General features: G+C 55.8%; 1 protein-coding gene and 1 long non-coding RNA gene across 2 annotated transcripts; one reads left to right on the top strand and one right to left on the bottom strand.

The window, feature by feature from the left end:
- Positions 1-1,078: 1,078 nt before the first annotated feature.
- On the bottom strand, positions 1,079-9,353 carry LOC132023322 (uncharacterized). The gene is made up of 3 exons (XR_009405931.1): positions 9,213-9,353; positions 3,658-4,015; positions 1,079-1,607 (listed from the first exon to the last, which is right to left on the bottom strand). It is a non-coding gene; the product is annotated as an uncharacterized LOC132023322 (long non-coding RNA).
- OSM (oncostatin M) lies at positions 8,393-12,311 on the top strand. The gene is made up of 3 exons (XM_059408808.1): positions 8,393-8,525; positions 10,093-10,226; positions 10,778-12,311. Exons 1-3 carry the CDS (start codon positions 8,492-8,494, stop codon positions 11,324-11,326), a joined length of 717 nt encoding a protein of 238 aa, XP_059264791.1. The 5' UTR covers positions 8,393-8,491; the 3' UTR covers positions 11,327-12,311.
- The last annotated feature ends 8,146 nt before the right edge of the window (positions 12,312-20,457 follow it).

Here is a 20,457-nt window from a genome sequence, read left to right as displayed (position 1 = left end):
GTGGACATTTGGGTTCCCACCTCGGGCTATTAATGTGGGGGCGCCCAACATTTGTGTTTTCTGCCATCTCCCGCTTCTCTTCCTTCCTTACATGCGTGTTCGGTGGACAAGGTGACCTGGCCCCAGCTGACCACTGTCCATCAGCCATTGAATGTCCACCAGTTGGCCTTTGGACAGAGCAAGCTTTGATGGCCTTTTCTCCCCTTGGAGCTGCAGGATGTATTTTCTTTTCTTTTTTCTTTCTTTCTTTTTTTTTTTTTAAAGATTTTGTTTATTTGGGAGAGAGAGAGAGAGCATGAGGTGGGGAGGGGCAGAGGGAGAAGCAGACTCCCGCTGAGCACCGAAGCCTGATGTGGGGCTCGATCCCAGAACCCTGAGATCATTACCTGAGCCAAAAGCAGACACTTAACTGACTGAGCCACCCAGGTGCCTCTGTTTCTTTTTTTCTTATCAAGATAAACACCCAGAGTTTCCTTGGCAGCTCTCCAAGAATAAGAAGGGGAAGAAGGCAGGTCTTCCACAACACCTGTCCCAGGTCATTTCCTCCAGGCATCCCTGCCAATGAGTCCCACCTCTGTGTCCTGGACTTCCCCTTGGGACCAGGGCTATCATTTGCGGACAGCCCCATGGGGACCCTGGCTGGTCCCTTCCATCTTTCTCCAGTTGCTCTCTCTGTTGAGCAGAGTTTTTGAGCTTTTGCAGCAGTTGGCACCAAGAGAAGTCTCCAAGCCCATCCCACTTCCTCTCTCCATCTCCTCCACCCCTCCCGCTTTCATCCTCACACAGGACATGCAGGACAAAGGACTCCCCATGCAAGTGCCAGGAAACCAGCTCAACTAGCAGAAAATAGACTGACATCATTGTCCTGTGTAGCTGGGACAAGTGTGGGGCTGGTCCTGGCTTCAGGCAGAGACCAGGGTTCAGGGAAGTTGCTTGGCCTCTCCAGCTAGACTGGCCATATTCTCACCCACTTTATCAGACCGCAACCCACCCCATGGAGCTGGGGAAAGTGGCTTTTCACAGCGCTAGACCTGTGATGTCCCAGCTCCAAAGGCTTGGCCATGTTAGGGAGGCCTGTCTCCTGAGTCTGACATCAGTCTTGGGGAAGGATTCTGACTGGTTCTGCTCGGGATGCAGGTACAGTGCTAGACTCCAGGGTACCATGAGGATCAGGCTGTGTTGGGCGCTCCCTCCTAAGCCTAGAGTAAGAAATGAGTAGGCTGACAAATGGTGGGTTTCCAGATCACATGCTGGATGTTGGCTAGTGTGTTTATTCACCCTTCAAGACCTGGATATAAAAAGGCATTCACAACAAATTCACTTACCTGGAAGCCTAGTCTTGCTGATTTACACCCCGTGCATAGCCTGGTGCCTGACACATATAATTAATTACTTAAATACAGGTTGAAGAAAGGCCTAAAAAGCCACCATCCTTCATCTGTCTTGGCAAAAGGCAGGATTAGCCCCTCCAGTGAAGACTGGTCTCGTTCTATCAGGCTGTCAGGTGCTGCTTATGGAATTCATTCTGAAGTGAATTCTTTAAAGGAAGTAGGAGAAATGCCTTATGTTTTTCCTTTTCAGCTTGTTTTCCAGGGAAGTGTTGAAATCTGCAGTGGGTGAAGGAATATATTTTGAATTCGCTTTTAAAAAAATATCATAAAGGAAAAAGTCAGCGTCTTTAAAAATCAAGGCTTCCTAAAAAAAAAAAAAAAGAGAGAGAGAGAGAGAGAGAGAGATCATGTGCTTTGGTGTATTGTGAGAGATATAATTCTGATTTCCTTGAGGAAAGGTGACCAAGAGAAGGCACGAGAAAGGCTCCAAGAGAACCTGTTCCTGCCCAGCAGTGAGGTGGACCTGCACTTCCTGAGGCCTGGCTGCAAGTGCACTGGATGTGGGAGGCACACATCTGGGTCCTGCAGCCTGGAAGCCATGGCTGACCTTTCCTGGGGCTTCTACAGATGCCCACATCTGTATGGCTGGGTGTTCATCCAGTCACTAAGGATTTATTGAGCACCTACTAAATTATATGGCCTATGCTGTGCTCTGGAGAGGCCATGAGGAGCCATGGAATTTGAGGGGGATGGGTAGGGACCAGCCTGGGGTGGGAAAGGTTCCAGGAGGGCTTCCCTGGAGAGGTGAAGCTTGGTCTGGGTGACAGTTCATTCAGTAGGAGGAGATTCAGGCAGTGGGAACAGCATATGCAAAGGCCATGGGGTGAGAGCTCTGCTCCCCTGAGGGACTGAGGAAGGTGAGAGAAGGTGATGGCTTAGAGAGGTGTGGGTGAGGCTGGGGAGGTGGGGAGGGCCTGGTGGCTGTGGTAATGGCCTTGGCCTTACTGAACATCAATGTGAAGCCAGGGGAGTGTTTTAAACAAGAGGGTGGCACCAGGCTGTGTTCTACAAGCCCCCCAGAGGGGCTGTAATGGCAGTAAAGCCATTTTGTGGGTGGCCCCATTTCCTCCCTCCCCTCCGTTAGACTTCAGCCACACCTGCTCCTCTCTCAGCTAGACTGGGGCGCCTGGGTGGCTCAGTCATTAAGTGTCCGCCTTCAGCTCAGGTCATGATCCCAGGGTCCTGGGATCGAGCCCCACATCGGGTTCCTTGCTCAGCGGGGAATCTGCTTTTCCCTCTCCCTCTGTGATCTCTCTCACTCTCTCTCAAATAAACAAAATCTTAAAAACAAATGAATAAACTAGACCAAGACAATCTTGCTTGGTGGGCAGCTCATGAGGTTCCCTCCACATGGAACTTGTAGCATCTCTTTCCTGCATTTCTGCCAGTTAAACTGGCATTTTCTTTCCAGACCTGTAGAAACACCAACCCTCTCCCTGGCTGGCCCTTGACCAAGTGGATCTCCATCTTCCCACTGCAAAAGCCATATGTTTTCAAGCTTGTTGCTGCACCATGTGGCTGCATGAGCTCTGGGCAAGCCACAGTGTGGATGGCGTGCTGGCCAAGCATGTGGGCCGAGGACAACTGCCCACACTCAAACTTGCCTTTGCTCCCTCCTAGCTGTGTGACCTCCCACCAACTGCCCCGTCTCTTGGGCCTCAGTTACCCCATCTATAGGGTGGAGACAAACCATCTCTGTGAGGATGGCTGGGAGGGGTCACAGAGCCAGCCTGTAGTAGATACTCAGAACTGGTCTCAGCACACAGAGACATCTCTGATTATTACCGCTGGGCAAACAGCACATGCCTGGGACACCTGGACATATGTGGCAGGAATGTAAAGGTTCAAAATAGACATTGTATGTTGTCATCACGAGAAAAGTCAGGACTCCATGGGACTTGCCGGTCCTTGTTTAATGGTTAAGGTTGCTTTTACTTACAGTGACATTTCAGTGCTTAGAGCCACTAAGGGACCCCATGGGGCTCCATAGGGTTCTAGGCCCTCTGTGTTCATCTCTCCTGTCCCCTCACCTGACAGAGAGGACCTTGGTCTCAGAGAGGTGGTGAGGGGGAAGTTGTTCTAGGCTAATCCGAGAGAGGGTAGAGGGGCAGCACTCTGATCTCCTGGTCATCTCCCCTCAGAGGGGGACACATCCCCCCCTACCCCTTCACTGCAAACAGTAAGAGACTCCCGAACAGAAGATAGTTCCTTCTCTGCTGCACTTCCCTCAGTAGGTATTTAGGCCTCTGGCAGGGCGCTCACTTACCCAATTTGGGGGAGGCAGTGGGCACATGGGGGACATGGCTTCCCACACAGGGGGGAAGACACACCAGGTCCCAGAAGAACTTTGGCAGTTCTCAACCGAAGAATCCTTCAGCTCAGGATGACCTCACTGGCCTCGTGGGGAGGGCGCTGGTAGATCCTTGCTCACCCCAGGGTTTATGTAATATTTTCTTTCCCAATCGTCCTCAAAGCCAGCCTATGACATAAAGAGATGTGCGCCTTTGTCTGTCCGGGTGACTGGCTGGCTGGCGGGTATTTCTGGAGGACTAGCGATGGGCCGGGCATTGGCACGTGCTATTCACCAAGTTACATTCCCCGTTCTCTTCAAGTAGTATTCGCCACTGCATTTTAAAAAATAAAGATACAAAATATTTATTACCAAATTCCTCACTTTAAGTGGGTAATTCACTGGGTTTTTGTCTCTTCAGATGACAGTGCCACCACAATTTGACTCAAAACCACTTCCATCACCCGCAAAGAACCCCCATGCCCATTAGCGATCACTCCTTGTCCTCAGACCCCTCCGGGCCCAGCGGCCACTCCTCTGCTTTCTGTCTCTATGAATTTATCTCTTCTGGACATTTCATTCAAATGGAATCGTACAACGTGTAGCCTTCTGTGACTGGTCTCTTTCACTTGGCGTCCTGTCTCTGAGGTTCATCCACAGTCTATCACGAATCGGGACCTCATTCCTTTCTGTGGCTCAGTAAGATGCTGTTGTATGGTTAGACCACAATTTTTAAAATCCGTTTTCTGTTGATGGGCATTTGGGTTGCTTCCATTTCTTGGTTATTGTGAATAAAGGCTGCTATAAATATTTGTGTGCAAGTTCCTGTGTGAACACGTGTTTTCAATTCTCTTGGGTGCATACAGGGGCGTGGAACTCTCATGCATGGGGCATCTCTATGTTTGCGTGTTGGAAGGCCTGCTGGTCCTCAAAGTGGTTGTGCCATCTTGAATTCCCAGGAGCTGTATCCTAGGGTTCTGATTCTTCCCTGTCTTCGCCAGCACTTGTTACTGTCTGTCTTTGATGACAGGCACCCCAGGGGACATGAAGAGGTATCTCACTGTGGTTTTCATTTTGCATTTTCCTCAGACCCATTCATTTAGCATTTTCCTGATGGCTAACGATGTTGAGCAGCTTTTTATGGGTTTATTGGGCATTTGCCTGTTTTGAAGAAATAGCTGTCTGTTTCTCCTTTGCCCGTTTTATTTTATTTTTATTTTCATTATGTTTCTATAGATTGATTTATTTATTTTTGAGAGAGAGAGAGAGAGAGCGCACACCTGAGAGAGAGAGCGAGCGGGGAGGGGGGAGGGGCAGAGGGAGAGGAAGGGGGAAATATAAGCAGACTCTGGGTTGAGCACGGAGTTTGGTCTCAGGACCCTGAGATCATGACCTGAGCCAAAACCAAGAATTGGAGGCTTAGCCAACTGCACCACCCACGTGCCCCTGTATTTTTTTTTTTTTTTAAGATCTATTTATTTATTTGAGAGAGAGAGCATGCCTGGCCAGAGGGAGAGAGAGAGAACCTCCAGCAGAATTCCTGATGAGCACAGAACTCGAGCTCACCACTCTGCGATCACAGCCTGAGCCAAAACCAAGAGCCGGATACCCGACCCACCGAGCCACTCAGCTGCGCCCCCCCTTTGCCCATTTTAAATTTGGGTTGTCTGCCTCTTGACTGTTACATTGTGCCCCTGCTGTCCACAGGGGAAACTGAGGCTCGGAAAGGGGACGCGACGAGGCTCATAAGCTCATAAGCAGATGGAGACTGGTAACTGGTAACTGGTAACTGGTTTGGTGTCTAGCTCCCACCCTAGCAGGTCACGGGTCACTGTCTCTCTTCCCAGATGAGTGGCCTCCAATTCTGACCCACCCAGTCCACCACAGGTCTTGTTCTTGCACTTAGAGCCGTAGAGCCTCACAGGGTGGGCCGGAAAGACAGGGAAACAGCAGTTCTGAGGAAACAAGCCAGTCCTCTTTCCCCCTCCGAATCACGAGGACCCAGCTGACGTGGCCCGGGAAGAGGGGACAGCCCGGGCCTGTGGTCGGGGAGCCTATTTATACTGGCTGGGCCGTGTTGCAAGCCCTTCCTGCTGGGGAGAGGGACGTCACTGGGCGCTGACCTCACCAGAAATGCTGACGCATCTTCCCCTCATGCTTTGCTCAGTTGGCCAGCCGGGTCTCCTCACCTTGGGGCACTGCCTGTCCTCCTGCCTCACTGTCCCCTCCCACCAAGCTCCAGGCACTCCCCCATCGTCCGCACTCCCCGCAGCCCTCCAACCATGCCCTCCTCTTGCAAGCTGTTCTGGGCAGTGCTTTATCCCTTAAATTCTTGTGTTAAAGACCGACTCCCATAGTACCTCCGAATGTGGCTGTATTTGGAGATAGGGTCCTCAGAGAGGTAAGGCACAAGGAGGCCACGGTGGTGGGCGTGGCCCATCCATTATGGCTGCTGTCCTTCTAAGAAGAGGAGATTAGGACAGACACACAGACTAGGGGTCAACCACATGAGGAGACAGCAAGAAGGTGGCCGTCTAGGAGCCAAGAGAGAGGCCGCAGGATAACATCGACCCTACTGATCGCTAGCTCCGGGATGGCATTAACAGCCATTTCTGTTGTTTCAGTCCTCCCGTCTGTGCTATGCTGTCAGGGCAGCCCGAGCAGACCAAGAGCTAACTCCTCCTTGCTGTCAGTGGCCGTTGCCCTGGGGCCTGCACACAGCACCTCGCTTTGCTGCTCAGAGCATGGTCTTTCAGACTTGAGAGCCCCCTTGTGAACAGCACGTCTGTCCTCGTAACTTCTCCCATCCAGGGTGATGCAGAAACAGGAAAGCAAAGGCCTGTGCCTTCCCACCACCCTGAGTGCGAAGGGCGGTCCTCGGTAGCTGAGACGGCCGAGGCACTCCAGCCAGCTGTGGCTCTCCAGCCCGGAGCCGGGCCCTGAGTGTCTCAGTTTCCTTGTTCAAGAGAGCCGAAGCATCCCTGCCCTGGTGCTCTCTGCCTTCCAGGGCTGTTGCTGGATGAGATCAGGGATGCGAAATGAAGAAGGATCCCAGCTTGGCATGGGCCCCAGGAAACGGTCTTGTGGGGGTGGGCACAGAGATGAGGAATTGAGCAGAAGCCACGTTCTCAGAAGGAGAATCCAGAACTGGTCCTTGGGGGCGGTGATGGGAGGTGTGGTGAGCGCCATGCTGGGGTGCCAGGGAGTGGGCGGGAGGTGAGGAATAGCCTCCTGGGCATGGGGGTGTGTGGGGGGGAAGAGTCTGGTTTTGCCCACTATGGGATCCTCAGCACTTGGGAGGGGCTGGCTCAGAGTAGGGCCAAATAAAAGTTCGTTGAACAAATAAATGAGTAATGGTGAACGTGTCTGCAGAGGATAGAGAAGGTGGGAGCAGCCCTGGTGGCCAGGATGGCTGCCCAACCCACCCCCTCCCCTGCCACCTCAGGTCTCCCTGTCCAGGCTCCAAAGGCCCAATGCTTTCCCTAGCTGGCAGCTTCCAGGGGTCCTACCCTGGTTCTCCGGGCTCCTGAGGCCCTCCCCCCCACTGAGCTCCTGAGGGTGCAGGCCAAAGACCCTCTTCCAAGCCAAGGAGATATGCTGGGGCTGCCTCTTAGCCTCCTTGTCTGCCCTAGGCCAGGCCTCAGTTTATCCTAACAGAGTAGCAGGTTGACTAGAGAGGCATGGTCTCCACAGGGCCTTGACTCTGACATCCACTGAGGTCTGCGAGTAGCGGAAGACTAACCAAAAATCACTATCTTTCAGAGAAAGTGAAACCTGGTCCCCAACCATCACCACGGTGACTCCTCCACCCTGGCTTCCCCTCTGAGCTCACAGCTTCCCCATCTCCTCCGCCCCCCACACTAGCCCTCAGCAGCGAGTACTTGGAATTAGACTTTCATCTTTCTTTTTTCCTTCAAAGGACTTTTGCCTTTTATGTCCATGATAGCGGCAGGGCTAAGAGCCAGGCCCAGGAAATGCTTTTCGAATCCTCATTTTATAGGTGGGGCTGCTGAGGCCCAGAGACATTAAGTGACTTGCCTCTGGTCACACAGCATGTTGGCAGGTTGAACCCTAATTTCTTATGTCTTGTTTTCCCCCAAAAGATCCCGTCTGTAAAGAAAGGTCCTGGCTGCAGGCAAGGGATCTGGGATAAGGAAGGCTAGTTGCGAGGGGGTGCATGATGGGAGAAAGGAGATGGCTGGGAGCCCTGGTGGTCCTGGGGCCAGGACCACAATCTCGAATATGCCAGCCTGGGTCTGGCTCTGTGCCCAGAGCGTGGCGGTTTCTGTTCACAGATGTCCCAACAGTCCCAGCAAGAGGGCGGGAAGGGCACTCAAGAAGGAAGATGTCTCGCTACTCTCAGCTCCAAACCACAGTGACTTGTGAGGCTGTTGGCTCCTGGGCCAAGCCTGACCTGCAGTCCTCCAAGGACCCAGTTGTCACACTCTCCCCTCTATCCTGGGCACAGCTCCCTACAGATGGCATGGACCCCCTTGCCCCTGCTCACCCCAGGAAGGCTGAGGCTGCAGTTTGCATCATCTTTGGGAGAGAGCCTGATCTCGAAGAATCAATTCGAAGAAAACAGGAGGAGGAGGAGGCATGCCACCGCACACAGCGCCCATTGGCTGCCCGTGGAAACTTTGGTTTTTGGGGTTATATTCCCAGAAGGCCTGCCCTCCCCCCCTCCCCACCCACCTCACGAGGTGTTGGCCAATCGCCCTGGCAGGCATAAAGTGGCTGCCAGCCCGCAAGGCTCCCAGCCAGGAGGTGTCACCCCCAGCAGGCGCCGGCCGGAGCTCGGGCACCCAGCATGCGGGCACAGCTTATGTGGAGGACGCTGCCCAGTAAGTACTTCCTTCCTCTCCACCAGCACCCCGCTTGCTGTGCCCATGGGTGCCAGCGTGGTGCAGGGGCTGGGAAGGCCAGGCGCCAGAAGGATGCTAAGGGGAGAGAGCCAGGAGGTCAGGCAAAGAAAGTGGTCCACTGAGAACAGAGCATCTTCACAGGGTAAAGAAGGAGAATCCCTGGAAGACTTTTAAGGGGAGGTGATATAGAGGTGACTGTGGGAGCTAGAGAATAAGGGAAGGGGATAGATTGAGGGAGAAGCCAGGGAAGCAGGAGGGAGGTGAGTGACGTGCTGGGAGAGGAGGAATCTGCAGAAAAGCAGTGTGTGATGTCTGGAGGGGCAGTGAGGCTTCCTTGTTGCCCTGATCCGCAGGGTCTGGGATGGAGAGACACGGGGACCCCGGAGCCCACACAATCACACAGCACGCCTAGCCACACCCACAGGGTGACACACACACAGAGCCATGTGATGTCATTCAGAGCCCTCAATCTCACCGACTTGGGAGCCCCCACATGCAGTCCGGTGCCCCAGGGTGGACTGGGCACAACGCTTGTGTGTGGCCAGTTTGTTCCTCTCACCTCATGCAGACCTGGACACACACCCGTGAAGACACCCTAGTCCCACGTGCACGCAGCACTCACATGGATCTCCTCCCCGCCCCCCGCCCAAACCCGGCTGCAGATACCTGGGGAGGTAGCGAGGAGCGCCCTATGGTCTCGGTGCCTGGGTGGCCAGCCCCCCAGCTGTCCCCGGCAGCGTCTTCCCCAAGGGGCTGAACGGTTCTTAGGAACGGAACATGGTGTCACTGCCTTCCGGGCCATTGCGCCACAGGCCCCTTCCGACCACATGGCTGCCGGTGCCTGGGGGTGGGGGTTGGGTGGATGTGGAGAGGTCGCCAGCAGTAACTATGCCCAACCACCCCCAAGAGTGTGGCTCACAGCATCCCTGGTGGGCCTGACGGAAGTGGCCACTAAGGAAGAGAAGAGGAAGGTGCATGAGGTCGAGAACAGTTCTGGCCTTGTGTGAACTGGGCAAGCCCTTCTCCCTCAGTGCCTCGATTTTCCTGTCAGTAGAATGGGGCTATGGTCTAGATGATCCCACACATCTTTTGCAGACAGAACCTTCTGTGGGAAAGGCAGCCTCTTTTGCTTGTACAGACAGAGCTCTAGGCACCAGGCTGCTCCCAGGCTGAGCCCGACTGCGCAGAGGGCCAGGGTCTGTGACAGGGGAGCCCAGAATCTTGGTCCAGAGGTCTTGCAGAGAGCAGCCTTGCTTGGGCTGCCCTTGTCAGATCCTGAGGCTGGCAAGATTGGCAGGTGCGGGAACTTCTCTTAAGGGCCTGCTTGGTGAAGCAGAATCATTGTTAGGGATGCTGGGCTGTGACTCGCCAGGGAGGTGGTGGTGGCCCCAGCAGGTGCGTACACAGTGCCCAGCCCCACCCTCAATGGCACGAAGCCTGAGCCAATGGGCTATGCCCTCTGAGGCCCTGGGGGTGTCCTCCCCTCTGAAAGCCGCTGACCTCCTTCCCCAAGTCAGGTGACATCTTCCCCCCTTCTCTGCCCCAGGTCTGGTCCTCGGACTCCTGTTCTTGAGCACGCCGGTCATGGGCAGCTGTCTGGACAAGGACCAAGAGCTGCTCAGGCAGCTCCAGAAGCAGGCGGACATCATGCAGCGAACCAGCATGCTCCTGAACCCCTATGTGAGCACCTGGCCCCTGGTGGCATCTGAGTCTCAGAGGACAGCAGGCCTGGGGCACGAGTGAGCCTGGAGAGGATGAGGCCCAACTCCCATTCACACAATCCCCACTCCAGACGGGACCGGCGGGGAAACCAAGTCCCTGTGTTATTCCAAGGCCCCCTGGACCTCTCTGGGCCTAACTCTGAAACACCAAGGAGAGGAGAGATCTTTCCCAGCTTGTCCCATTTCTCAGGTGTAGCAGCAGGGACCCAAACAGAGTCCTGTTCTCCTGAAGCCTATGGTTACGCTCCCTGCATCATAGTCACCCCAACCAGCCCCCACCCCCAGCATCCTTCTGTCCCTGCTTACAGACACTGGGGAGTCCTCACCCCTCTCTGGCCTCAGTTTCTTGATCTGTACAATGGGAGGATTGAATGGGATGGGGTGCATGAGGTCCAGCATTTCAAGGCAGACCAGAGCAGACCTGTGTGTGTGTGTGTGTGTGTGTGTGTGTGTGTGTGTGTGTGTGTTGGGGGCTTGAGCACTCACGTCCTGATTCTCTTTTCCCTCCAGATCCAAAGCCAAGGCCTAGACAAGGATGGACTGAAGGAGCACTGCCGGGAGCGCCCAGGGACCTTCCCCAGCAAAGAGGCCCTGCAGCGGCTCAGCAGGCAGGAACTCCTGCGGGCTCTCAACACCATGCTGGATCACGTTCTGCACAGACTGATGGCCTTGCAGCAAGACATCCCCAAAGCCCAGGACCTGGAGACAGTGAATAGAGCAAAGCAGAACATTCGCGGGTTCAAGAACAATATCCACTGCATGGCCCAGCTGCTTCCAGGCTCATCGGAGAGGACTGAGCCCCCTCCGATAGGCCCAGGGACATCTCCATCGCCCACCCCCACCCCAGACACCTTCCAGCGCAGGCTCGAAGGCTGCAGGTTCCTGCACGGCTATCACCGCTTCATGCACTCTGTGGGGCAGGTGTTTCGAGAGTGGGCAGAGAGCCCGAGTCGGAGCCGGAGACACAGCCCCCGCCGTGGCCTGTGGAAGGGGGCCCGCAGAGTGCCACTCTCCAGGGGGAATAAGAGACTCCTTCCCCGGGGGCAGCTGCCCCGGTAGTCTTAGGGGACACCCCGGCAGAGAAAGGATCCGTATGTACTCCCTAGGATGGCATCTCCCCCCAGGGCCTCCAAACCTGCTCCCCTCTGTTCCTCACCTCCCAGAAGTGCACTTTAAGGGGTGGGAGTCAGGCTCCGGGATGGGAGGGTAGGGTCAGGCTATTGAGCCCCCAGCCCTGAATTCGTCAGTCTTGGTGGGGTGGCTGGGTCAGGCCACGCGGGGCCAACTTTCCATTGATTCAGGGGTCTGATGACACAGGCTGACTCATGGCCAGACTGACTGCCCCCCCGCCGCTCTGCTCCCGGAGGGCTGCTGGCCCTTCCCTCTCATGACTTACAGAGCCGTTGCCCCCAGACTTCCTCCTTTCCACGGCAGCATGGTTCCAAGGGGAGGGTTAGGGCCTGAGCTGGCCTTCGAAGGCTCATTGCCATTCTCAGGCCAGACACCTGGACATCTGGGTGACCTCACTTTAGGCAGCTGTGACAGATGCAGAGTGTCTTAGAAGGAGCACTGATCTGGGGGCAGGGGTGTCCAAGAATAGGGCTCAGTTCCCAGCTCAACCCCTAACTCACTGTGTGGCCTCAGGCAGGCCACTTTACCTCTCTGGACCTCAGTTTTTATTTTTTGTGGTTCAAGCCGTTGGTGTAAAGCCTTCTCCGCTTGATTCAATTACATAGAGCAAATATCCAATGCCTTGCAAATGGGCAGGGCCTGGAGTTCTCTATAGACCTACTGCCTGGAAGGGCCTGGTCTTGGGTCCCGGCTGCTGGCTGCGCCCCCTGGTGGTGCATCATTAAAATTTCTCATGCTGAAACTGGTTCGAGGGAGGCCCAGAAGGTGCTGGCTCAATTCTTCAGAGGGATATGACTAATTTATCGATTTTTATCAGTTTTTATCTGTTTCCTATTTATAAGGCTTATTTATGATGTGTATTTAATGTTAATATTGTGTCAACATATATTTAAAAAACTTGCCTTTTTCTAAAGCCCTTGTGTCTCTCTGTTGTCTGGTGGGAAAGGATTTGGGGGAGCCTGGCCTTTTGGAGAGACAGGGACTCCAACTGTGGGGTGTCTCAAACACAGACAGAGCATTTAGCCCGTCTGAACGTGACTCCCCTGAGATGCTAGGGACTAGGGATGTCGAGGTTTCGGAGCAAGAGGGAAAGGAGGAAGGCTGGAGCTGTGGGCCCCTGTGCGTGTCTGGCTGGGAGTCCATGTGCTGATGTGGGTTCCATGAAATAGACAAGATACTAACAGATCCTGCCTCAGACACGACCTGTGACCTGCTCTGTCCTTGAACCTGCTTCTTGAGGGGCCCCAGGGGGTAGGAATTCCACCAGGCCACCAGAAAACCGGGCTCCGTCCTGATGCTCAGAGCCCCGCCTTTTCTTTAATCTTGAAATTTCTTAATGCGTGAAAAGAACATTCCCCGAAACAGAACAGGTGTTGACTTAATACTGAAGCACTATATAAAGGAGCCCCCTTCCCACTTCGTAAATAGGGATACAGTATAAACATCTGTGAAAGAAAGTGGACCCTTGAGGATTAAATGCAAACCCTAAAATTGTGCACAATAGGACACTGTGTACATGCCAATGAAAGCTAAGGCAGCAGCTACAAAGGAAGAGCTAATAGAAGTGGATGAACTTGACCTGGATCCATCCCTGGGCACCCCACCTCCTGGGACAAGATGGAACAGGACTTAAGATCAGGGGTGGAGGAAAGCCTCATGCAAGTCTCTCCACAATAGATACGATCCACTTTGCAGATGAGAAGACTGAGACTTAGGGAGACTACAGGGAGGGCAGGCGTGTGCTGAATTCAGGTCCTTTAGATGCAGGGTGGGAGCAACTTCTGTTACACTCTAGCCTCTGTAACTAGGCCAACAATGTCACTGAGTACCTGGGGGCACAGAGCTCCCAGGCCAGGGGGCCGACAGGCAACAGACACGCAGAACCAACAAGACATTGCAGCATGAGCTCAGCAAAAACCAACACAGGGTGATAGAACTGAGTGAGAGACCCAGGCAATAGGGGTGGTCAGAGTGGCATCTGGAGGAGGTGAAGCCTCTCCATCTACTCCGAAACCCAGAATGACACATTGGAGAAGGGGCGGGGCTTGCAGGTGGTGGGAACAGCTAGAGCAAAGGCTCCAAGCATTTAAGGATCAGCATAAAGTAAGTGGCGGGCATGACTGATTTATCAAACCGGCCCAGAGAAGGGAAGTGTCTTACTCAAGATCACAGAGGGAACTCCCGTGCACAACTCCACGCCTGGACTTGCAACCGGCAGGCTTCCAGGGCAGTGCCCAGTGTTCCAGGTGATTGACCAAGTACCTGGTGAGAGCTTCCCACTGTCCCCCACTGGGCTTTCCCTCGTTTTCAAGGCTCCTGCCACACAGGCCACCTTTTGGCTCCCGATAGGCCCAAGGCTCCCTCCTACCAAGAGACCTCTGCCTATGCTGTTCCCTCTGTCTGAAACAGTGTTCCCTGTCATTCTGATCAGCACCTCCTTGGGTGTTCTTCCCTATTACCCATGGTCTGGGTCAAGCAACTTGGTTTATTTGTTCTCTGAAAACTGTCTTATTGGCAAGCCCTCCCCCACTGTGGTGTTTTACCCTCTGCCTCCCCTGCTGGCCTGAAACCTGCCAAGGATGGGTACGGTGTCTGCTTCCCTCTGCTCCAACATAGCACCCGGCTCGGTGCCTGCACCCAGGAGGAGCTCAGTGAAGAGCAGGGCAGGTGGGGCCCTGGAGGGAGTCAGAGAGCTGAGCAGCACACCCTGCCCCAGCATGGGGGTGGGGGCCTTTCCTGAGGCTGAGCTGCTGGGAAGCTGTGGGTGGGAGGCAGCAGACACTGAGCCAGACTCGCTCAGGTTCTCGGAGCGGAAGGGGAGTTGAGGCTGCCGCAGGTCGTGCTGTTGCCCACGGAGTGAGCAGAGGTTGGTCTGTGGAGGAAGAGCAGGAAGCCCGGGGGACTGCCCCCCCACCTCTGCCTAGGCCCCTTGCCAGCCCCCTACTCTGTGGATAAGCCCCAGGCTTTGAGTTGCACCAGCACCCACCCCGTAGGAGGCAGATGAGGGAGCTCCAGAATCTGGGGAGGGAGTCTCAGGGGTCCCACCTCCGAGGACTTGTTCCCTCCACGCTGTCCCCTGCTGAGACCACAGCCGCAGGTGCCCCCAAACTGCTGTCTCCAGCCTGGTGCTCTCCCAAGTCTACAGGCCCAATAGCTAGGAACTGTGAGCTGGGAGCCCTGTGGATACCTCAAGGCCAAGGTCACCCCCACCCCACACCTGATTTCTGCCTTCTATTTGCCCCCATAGAAGTTCCAGAACCTCGGTCCTCACCTTCTCCTCTCTCAGCTTCTCCTCTCCCCATTGATCACAATGTCCCGGGGTTTCTTCCACAGCCTGTCTCAGGCACATGCCTGATTCTCTCCCGACAGCCAGCCAGGTCCTGGCTCCCTAGACATGGGTCAAAAATCTCACTGCTACCTTTTCTTCTGCTCAGAAGCCTTTGGGGACTCCCACCTGTCCTTTGGCTGCTGTACCAATTGCAAACCCCAGGCCCCCGCTCTCTGTCGCACCATCCAGGCATCCCGACAGCCGCGCCCCCTTCTCTGCCAAAGCCTGCGTTTTCCCACCCCTGCTGCTACCTCCCACCCTGAGTTCAAATGCCCCCTCCTCTTCGATTCCCCCATCCAGAGGGGCGCAGGTGGCTGCTGGCAGGGCATCATTTCTAGAGTCGGCATCTAGAATTAGAATAAGCTTTCTCTGATTACTCCAAGTGAGACTGGGGTTCCCACGGCCATTTGCTGGGACAGGCAGTGGGGCAGGGCTCAAATAACGTTTTTGTGCCACAGAGGAAGCGTTTTTCCCTGGAGTGGTGGCACGCTGTGGGCTCACGGCTATTGGATGCTTCCTCCCCAGGGATTGTGTGAAGGTACAATGGCCCCAGGCCCCGGCAGAACCAGCACAGGCTCAGGAACACAGAAGGGTCCTGGCCTTGTGTGGACATCGACTCAAAGCCAGATTTTCTTTGTCTTTTTCAAGTTTTTCAAGGTGACCCTTTCAGCCCCTCAGTCAACAGCATGTAATGCACAAGGATAGAAAGCTCCCCAGGTCCAGAGGGCAGGGAAACTGCTGGGAAAAGGTGGGAATGGGGTGCCTAGCACTCACTATCTAACTGCCAAACAAACTCAGGGCTTGCAAACAGCGGAGCCGGCTCTCTGGCCTCCATGACCTTCACTGTCCACCACAATCCATCTGGTTCTTTTCCCTCTTTCTTGAGGGATGAGAAAATACTTGAAGGTCAAGCAAAATGAGTTCAAACCCCACCCACCCTTCCCTTAAACCTGTGTGACCGCCGAGCCAAGCCTCAGCTTTCCCCTCTGCACAATGGGCTAACTTGGCTCACCTCCCTGGCTGTAAGATTTCCCAGGAGACAAGACACACACACACACACACACACACACACACACACACACGCAACACTGTTTCAGCGTTATCATAAGCTGTCGCTGAGCAGGTGCACAAGCAACATTCTCTTTATTTTTTCTCCCTCATTTTCTCTTCCTTATTGATTTTTCTTCACAACTCCTCTCTCTGTCCCTGTCCCCCTGCCCTCCTCCCCTCTACACCAGGCCTGGGACCCAGAGTGCACACAGAACCCCTTTTCCATGCTAAGGCAAGGCTCACAGTCCACGGTCAGCATTGGGGAGGCCTTCCGCTTGGCCAGCCCCACTCCCTGCTTCCTGGGGCGGCCCCAAGGGCTGGGCTCTGCTCCTTGGCGCGGGGAGGGGCGAAGGTCTCCCAGGGACGTGGGTTGGGCAGGTGGGGCCCTGGAGCCTGTGGAGGAGGGCCAACCAGATGGGACAGGTGACTCTGGGGTTCTGAGGTGGGTGCCGGGACAGCGCGGGGTGGCTTGGGGGGACCTGTGCCCTGGGGGAGGGGAAGGGTGGCTACGGCCCTGTGACTCTCCTGGGGACGGGGACAAGGGGCATGGCCCTGGTGCACACGGCTTGTGGCAGGTCTGAGTCAAAACACCTAAGGCCGACCCCGGCCGGTCATGCGGAGGGCTGCTCAGTCATCGCCTTATGCTGGCCTGGGTCACCCAGGCAGGCTGGGCGCGGCCCAGTCAGTTGTGACTCAGGTCCCAGCGGCCTTGCCACGCAGTGCTGGGCAGGGGTGCTGGGCACAGGGTCGCCCCCTCCCCACCCCCAGCCCCACTTTACCCCTGGCCACCCCAAAGACCCTGTCCCACCGATCAGGCGCAGGCTGGCCAGGAGCCTGGGGTTCTCTGCCCCTGTTGCACCCAGCCCTTCCGCCAGGGGGTGGGGTGGAAGTGGGGGGAGCCTCAGGGCCACCCGGCACTTGACGGGAAGTCAAGTGGGGGGCAGTGTGAGGAGCTGTCTCCAGAGAAGATTCAGCAGGAGAGGGAAGCAGAGGGGTCCTGGCCCTGAAGTCGATGGTGTCCTCCTGAAGACCCAGAAAACACCTGCGAGACTCCAGAGGGTCCTGCATGGGTGCAGAGCACGGTAAGCCTCCCTGATGGGGCAGGGCTGGTAGGGGGGGTAGCTGCCAGCCTCCCAATTTATCCTCAGCACTGGCAAATCCTCCAATGTCTGGGGGTGTACTTAGTGACCCCCACGGTTCTCCAAGCCTCGGTCTTCTCAGCTGTGTAATGGGTGTGGTAGGACGTTCCTTGCCCATCTCACCAAGGATGTTGAGGTAAGGTAGACAGACCAGATGTGAAAGTGTCATGGATCACTGAAGGGTTAAAGATCATGGACGGGCAGAGGAGAGAGAACTAGATGGAGAGGCCAGAATCCTGGCATTGCGTGATCCCGAAGGGGTTGCCTCTCTGGGTGGGGATGGGGGGTGGTCTTGATTCCTGGGTTCCCAAGGGACCCCCAGTTTCCTTTATCCCAGGGCAGTAAAGGGTTCCGAGTCTGTGGCAGCCTAGCTTTTCCTCAGATGGAGATGTGGCAGGCGGAGGGTCCCTGTCCCTCTAGAAGGGCTGTGGTAGGTCACGGGGTACCCCCTGCCTGCTTCTGCTTTGGGGAGAAGGGCAGTAGTCTTCAACAAAGTCAAGTCCCTCCTGGGAGGCTCTTGGGTGTATGGTCAGTCAAGGTCATGGTCCCTACACTTTTGACCTTGGACTAGCACAGGACTCGACCACTCTGCTCTGATCACTCTGTAAGATGGGCCTGATTGTGGAAGCCCCAGCTCACAAGGCCATGGTGAAGAAAAAGTAAAAAATAACTGAAGTCTGTGCGCAGCTTGGCACCGCAGGAGGGGGCTCATTGGCACAAATATCTGAGAAGGGGCTGGATCCCAATCTTGCCATTAGCAGTTCCTGACTGCAGAGAAGCTTCCGGGATGGGGGCACATGGTACCCAGGGCCTGTCCCAGGTGGCAACTAGGTGGTTTGGGGCCTGAGAGGGTGATCTCCCCAACTCCCTCCTTCCAGATTTCTAGCTGGATCAGGCGCGCCGCCCCCACCCGGGCCCACTGAGTGCGGTCTTGGCCGCCCTCTTGAGGCCGGTCTTCAGGACTGTCCCCTTCCGTACCCGGGTAGGTCCTGGGCCAGGCCGAGGCCCCTGGAGGACCCCTCCGAGTGTCGTCTTCTTCTCCTGCCTGGGCCAATGGCCTCTGCTTACCCTCCATTCCGAGCCTCCGGCATCCCCGCCCACTTCCTCAATCCCCAAATCCCGCCCTGCCCTGCCCAGCCCTGGGGGAGGCACTGGCGGAGCCACGCCAGCGTGGGGCTCGGTGGTGCTGTGGCCAAGACGGCTGCCGCTGGCTGGGCAGTGGGGGGCGCTGCAGCCCGCGGCTTGGAACCGACCTAAGCCGCCGGGTGTAGGAGAACGCGGGGCCAGGAGCCGGACACTTAGCCCTAACCTCGCTGGGCCCGGCTTTCCAGGGCGCCCCTGGGAAGGATTTCCCTTTCCTCCATGACCAGACCCCAAAGTCCACACCTCAAAAAGTCTTTTCTAGATTCTTGGAGGCTGGTGGCCTTCTCTAGACCCGTTTTACAGCTGGAGAAGCCAAGACGCCAAAAAGCTTCTTTCTGGAATTCTCACAACCAATGGCGACTAAAACTTGGGGTTCCTGACCCTCCCCCACATCTGGGAGTCCCAAGTGAGGCAGGCCGCCCACATGCTGTTGGGGAACATGCCACTAATTTGCTTGTGGCCTGTGGCCTTGGAAAAGCAACTTTCTTTCTCTGCATCCCACCTGTGAAATCTTACCAGCTAGTTAGTATCAGTAACTCCAGCATATCCTCCAGAGGGTGTTGCTCCCTTTATGGGCTGATGACATCAAGTCCCATTTTGTAAATGTCTGAGCGACAAGGCCCCCTGTCTGAGGGCCATAGCTACGGTCTACGGCCGGATCTGTGGTCTGGCTGATGGCTGAGCCCACCTACTCCCCCCCCCCCCCCCCCCCCACCCCCAAGCTTATTTTCCTAACATAGTCCCTTTACAAGTGGGGATCCGGAGGCCAGGAGAGGCCGTGGTGGTCTTGGGAGGTAAGTGGGCTCTCAGAAGGGACTCTAAGGATGGGGAACTGCGGGCCACCTTCCTCCTTCTGTGAGGGTCTCCTGCTGGCTACCTGCTGGCCACAGTGGACATGGGAGCTCCTGGCTGCTGAGTGACTGGCAGGCATACCGGCTCTCCAAACAGCCCACTGTGATCCCGGGGCAGGCCTGTCCCACCCCGAAAGGGAGGAAGCGGAAATGGGGTCCAAGGGAGGGGCAGGGGTGGAAGGGGCCCCACTGGGCAGGAGATCAGAGCAGGATTGTGTCATGGAGTCCTGTGGCTGATAAGCAGCTGAGTGGCCGGCCCAAGCAGAAGGAGGGGCTCCCTGGGGAAGACTCATCCTGGGGACCCCTGTGTCCCCTGTTGCCAGAGAACCCTGCCCATCCTGGCTTCTATTATAGGAACCCTGTAGGGATGTGGGGAATGTGGGGGATAGACCTGGCTCTGTCACACCCTGTATGACCTCTGGCAAACCTTCAACTCTCTGAGCCTCAGTTTCCAAGTCTGTGAAACAGGATTTAAATGCTTCTCTTGGAGGTGGGGGCTCCAGGCAGCACTTTGTAATGGTTTGTTTTGGGGGATGTGGATGGGAGAGAGCCCCCTGATGGCCTTTGGGGTTTGCAGTGTGCCCCAGAAAGGGCAGGAAGCAGGGCTGGAGTGGTCCAAAGTTGCTGGGTTTGTGGGAGACAGTCATCTTTTCCAGGTTGGCTGAGGGAGGCAGGGGGATGCCTGGCCTTGTCTTCCCTGCTCCCCACGAGCTGCTCCCCTACCTGGTTCTGTCCCTCCCCTGACTTCAAGGAGTTCCCCCTTTCTTCTCTTCCCAAGAAAGACAATGGTCCAACTCTGGCTGGGCCTCTTTCCCTCCATCCTCTCCACCCACTGGGAGGGGCCCCCTCTACTCTATCCATCTTATCACCTCCCACCCACCATCCTCAGAACATTTCCTCAGTCCCTACAGGCACTGAGGGACAGTTTGGAGAGAAGGCCTGCCTGCCTCCCTGACATCATCTCTGGGGTCGGGTCGGGGTGGCTCCAGTGAGCTTGACTCTGGAGAAAGGCTGGGCCCCACCTCTGGCTGGCCAGTTTCAGGCTGAGTGGGTCCCCGGGGCTGCTTCCTGTTCTGTTTATTGCCTCTGAGTTCAGGAAATCATTGAGTGAAACATCCTCCCCGCCCCCCCCCGCCACGATTATTTAATAGGAGCCGAGCTGTGGTCTCTCTCTTTTGGAAAATCCAGTGGGAGAAGGAAGCTGTCAGCTCAGCTCTGACATCAGCTTTGTCCCTGCGCCAAAAGTCAGGGTGGCCAGGGCAGGGGGGCCTGGGGCGGGGTGGGGAGGAAACCAGCTGCTGGTGGCCCCCGTGACGTGAGGCTGCCACACAGTTCCCAAGGATGGGAGCTGGAGGGTGAGGGGCAGGGATTTTGGAGGCACACTTGGGACACACACACGCACACACACACATACACACTTCGCCTGGGCAGGGGTCATGCCTCACTACTTGGGCCCAGAAACCCTCCCTGCCACGCAGACTCACACAGACACCAAGTCAGACACATGCTCGTGCAGGATTCACATTCACGGTCACTCACACAGCCACA

This window comes from Mustela nigripes, chromosome 8, assembly GCF_022355385.1.
Source record: "Mustela nigripes isolate SB6536 chromosome 8, MUSNIG.SB6536, whole genome shotgun sequence".
Classification (NCBI taxonomy): domain Eukaryota; kingdom Metazoa; phylum Chordata; class Mammalia; order Carnivora; family Mustelidae; genus Mustela; species Mustela nigripes.
Note: the sequence above shows the minus strand (reverse complement) of the source record. Positions and strands in the feature narration are given on the sequence as shown.

Coding starts and splice junctions, on each gene's coding strand:
- OSM (XM_059408808.1), top strand. CDS start 8,492: ATGCGGGCACAGCTTATGTGGAGGACGCTGCCCA. Junction 8,526..10,092: donor TATGTGGAGGACGCTGCCCA/GTAAGTACTTCC, acceptor TCTCTGCCCCAG/GTCTGGTCCTCGGACTCCTG. Junction 10,227..10,777: donor GCATGCTCCTGAACCCCTAT/GTGAGCACCTGG, acceptor TTTTCCCTCCAG/ATCCAAAGCCAAGGCCTAGA.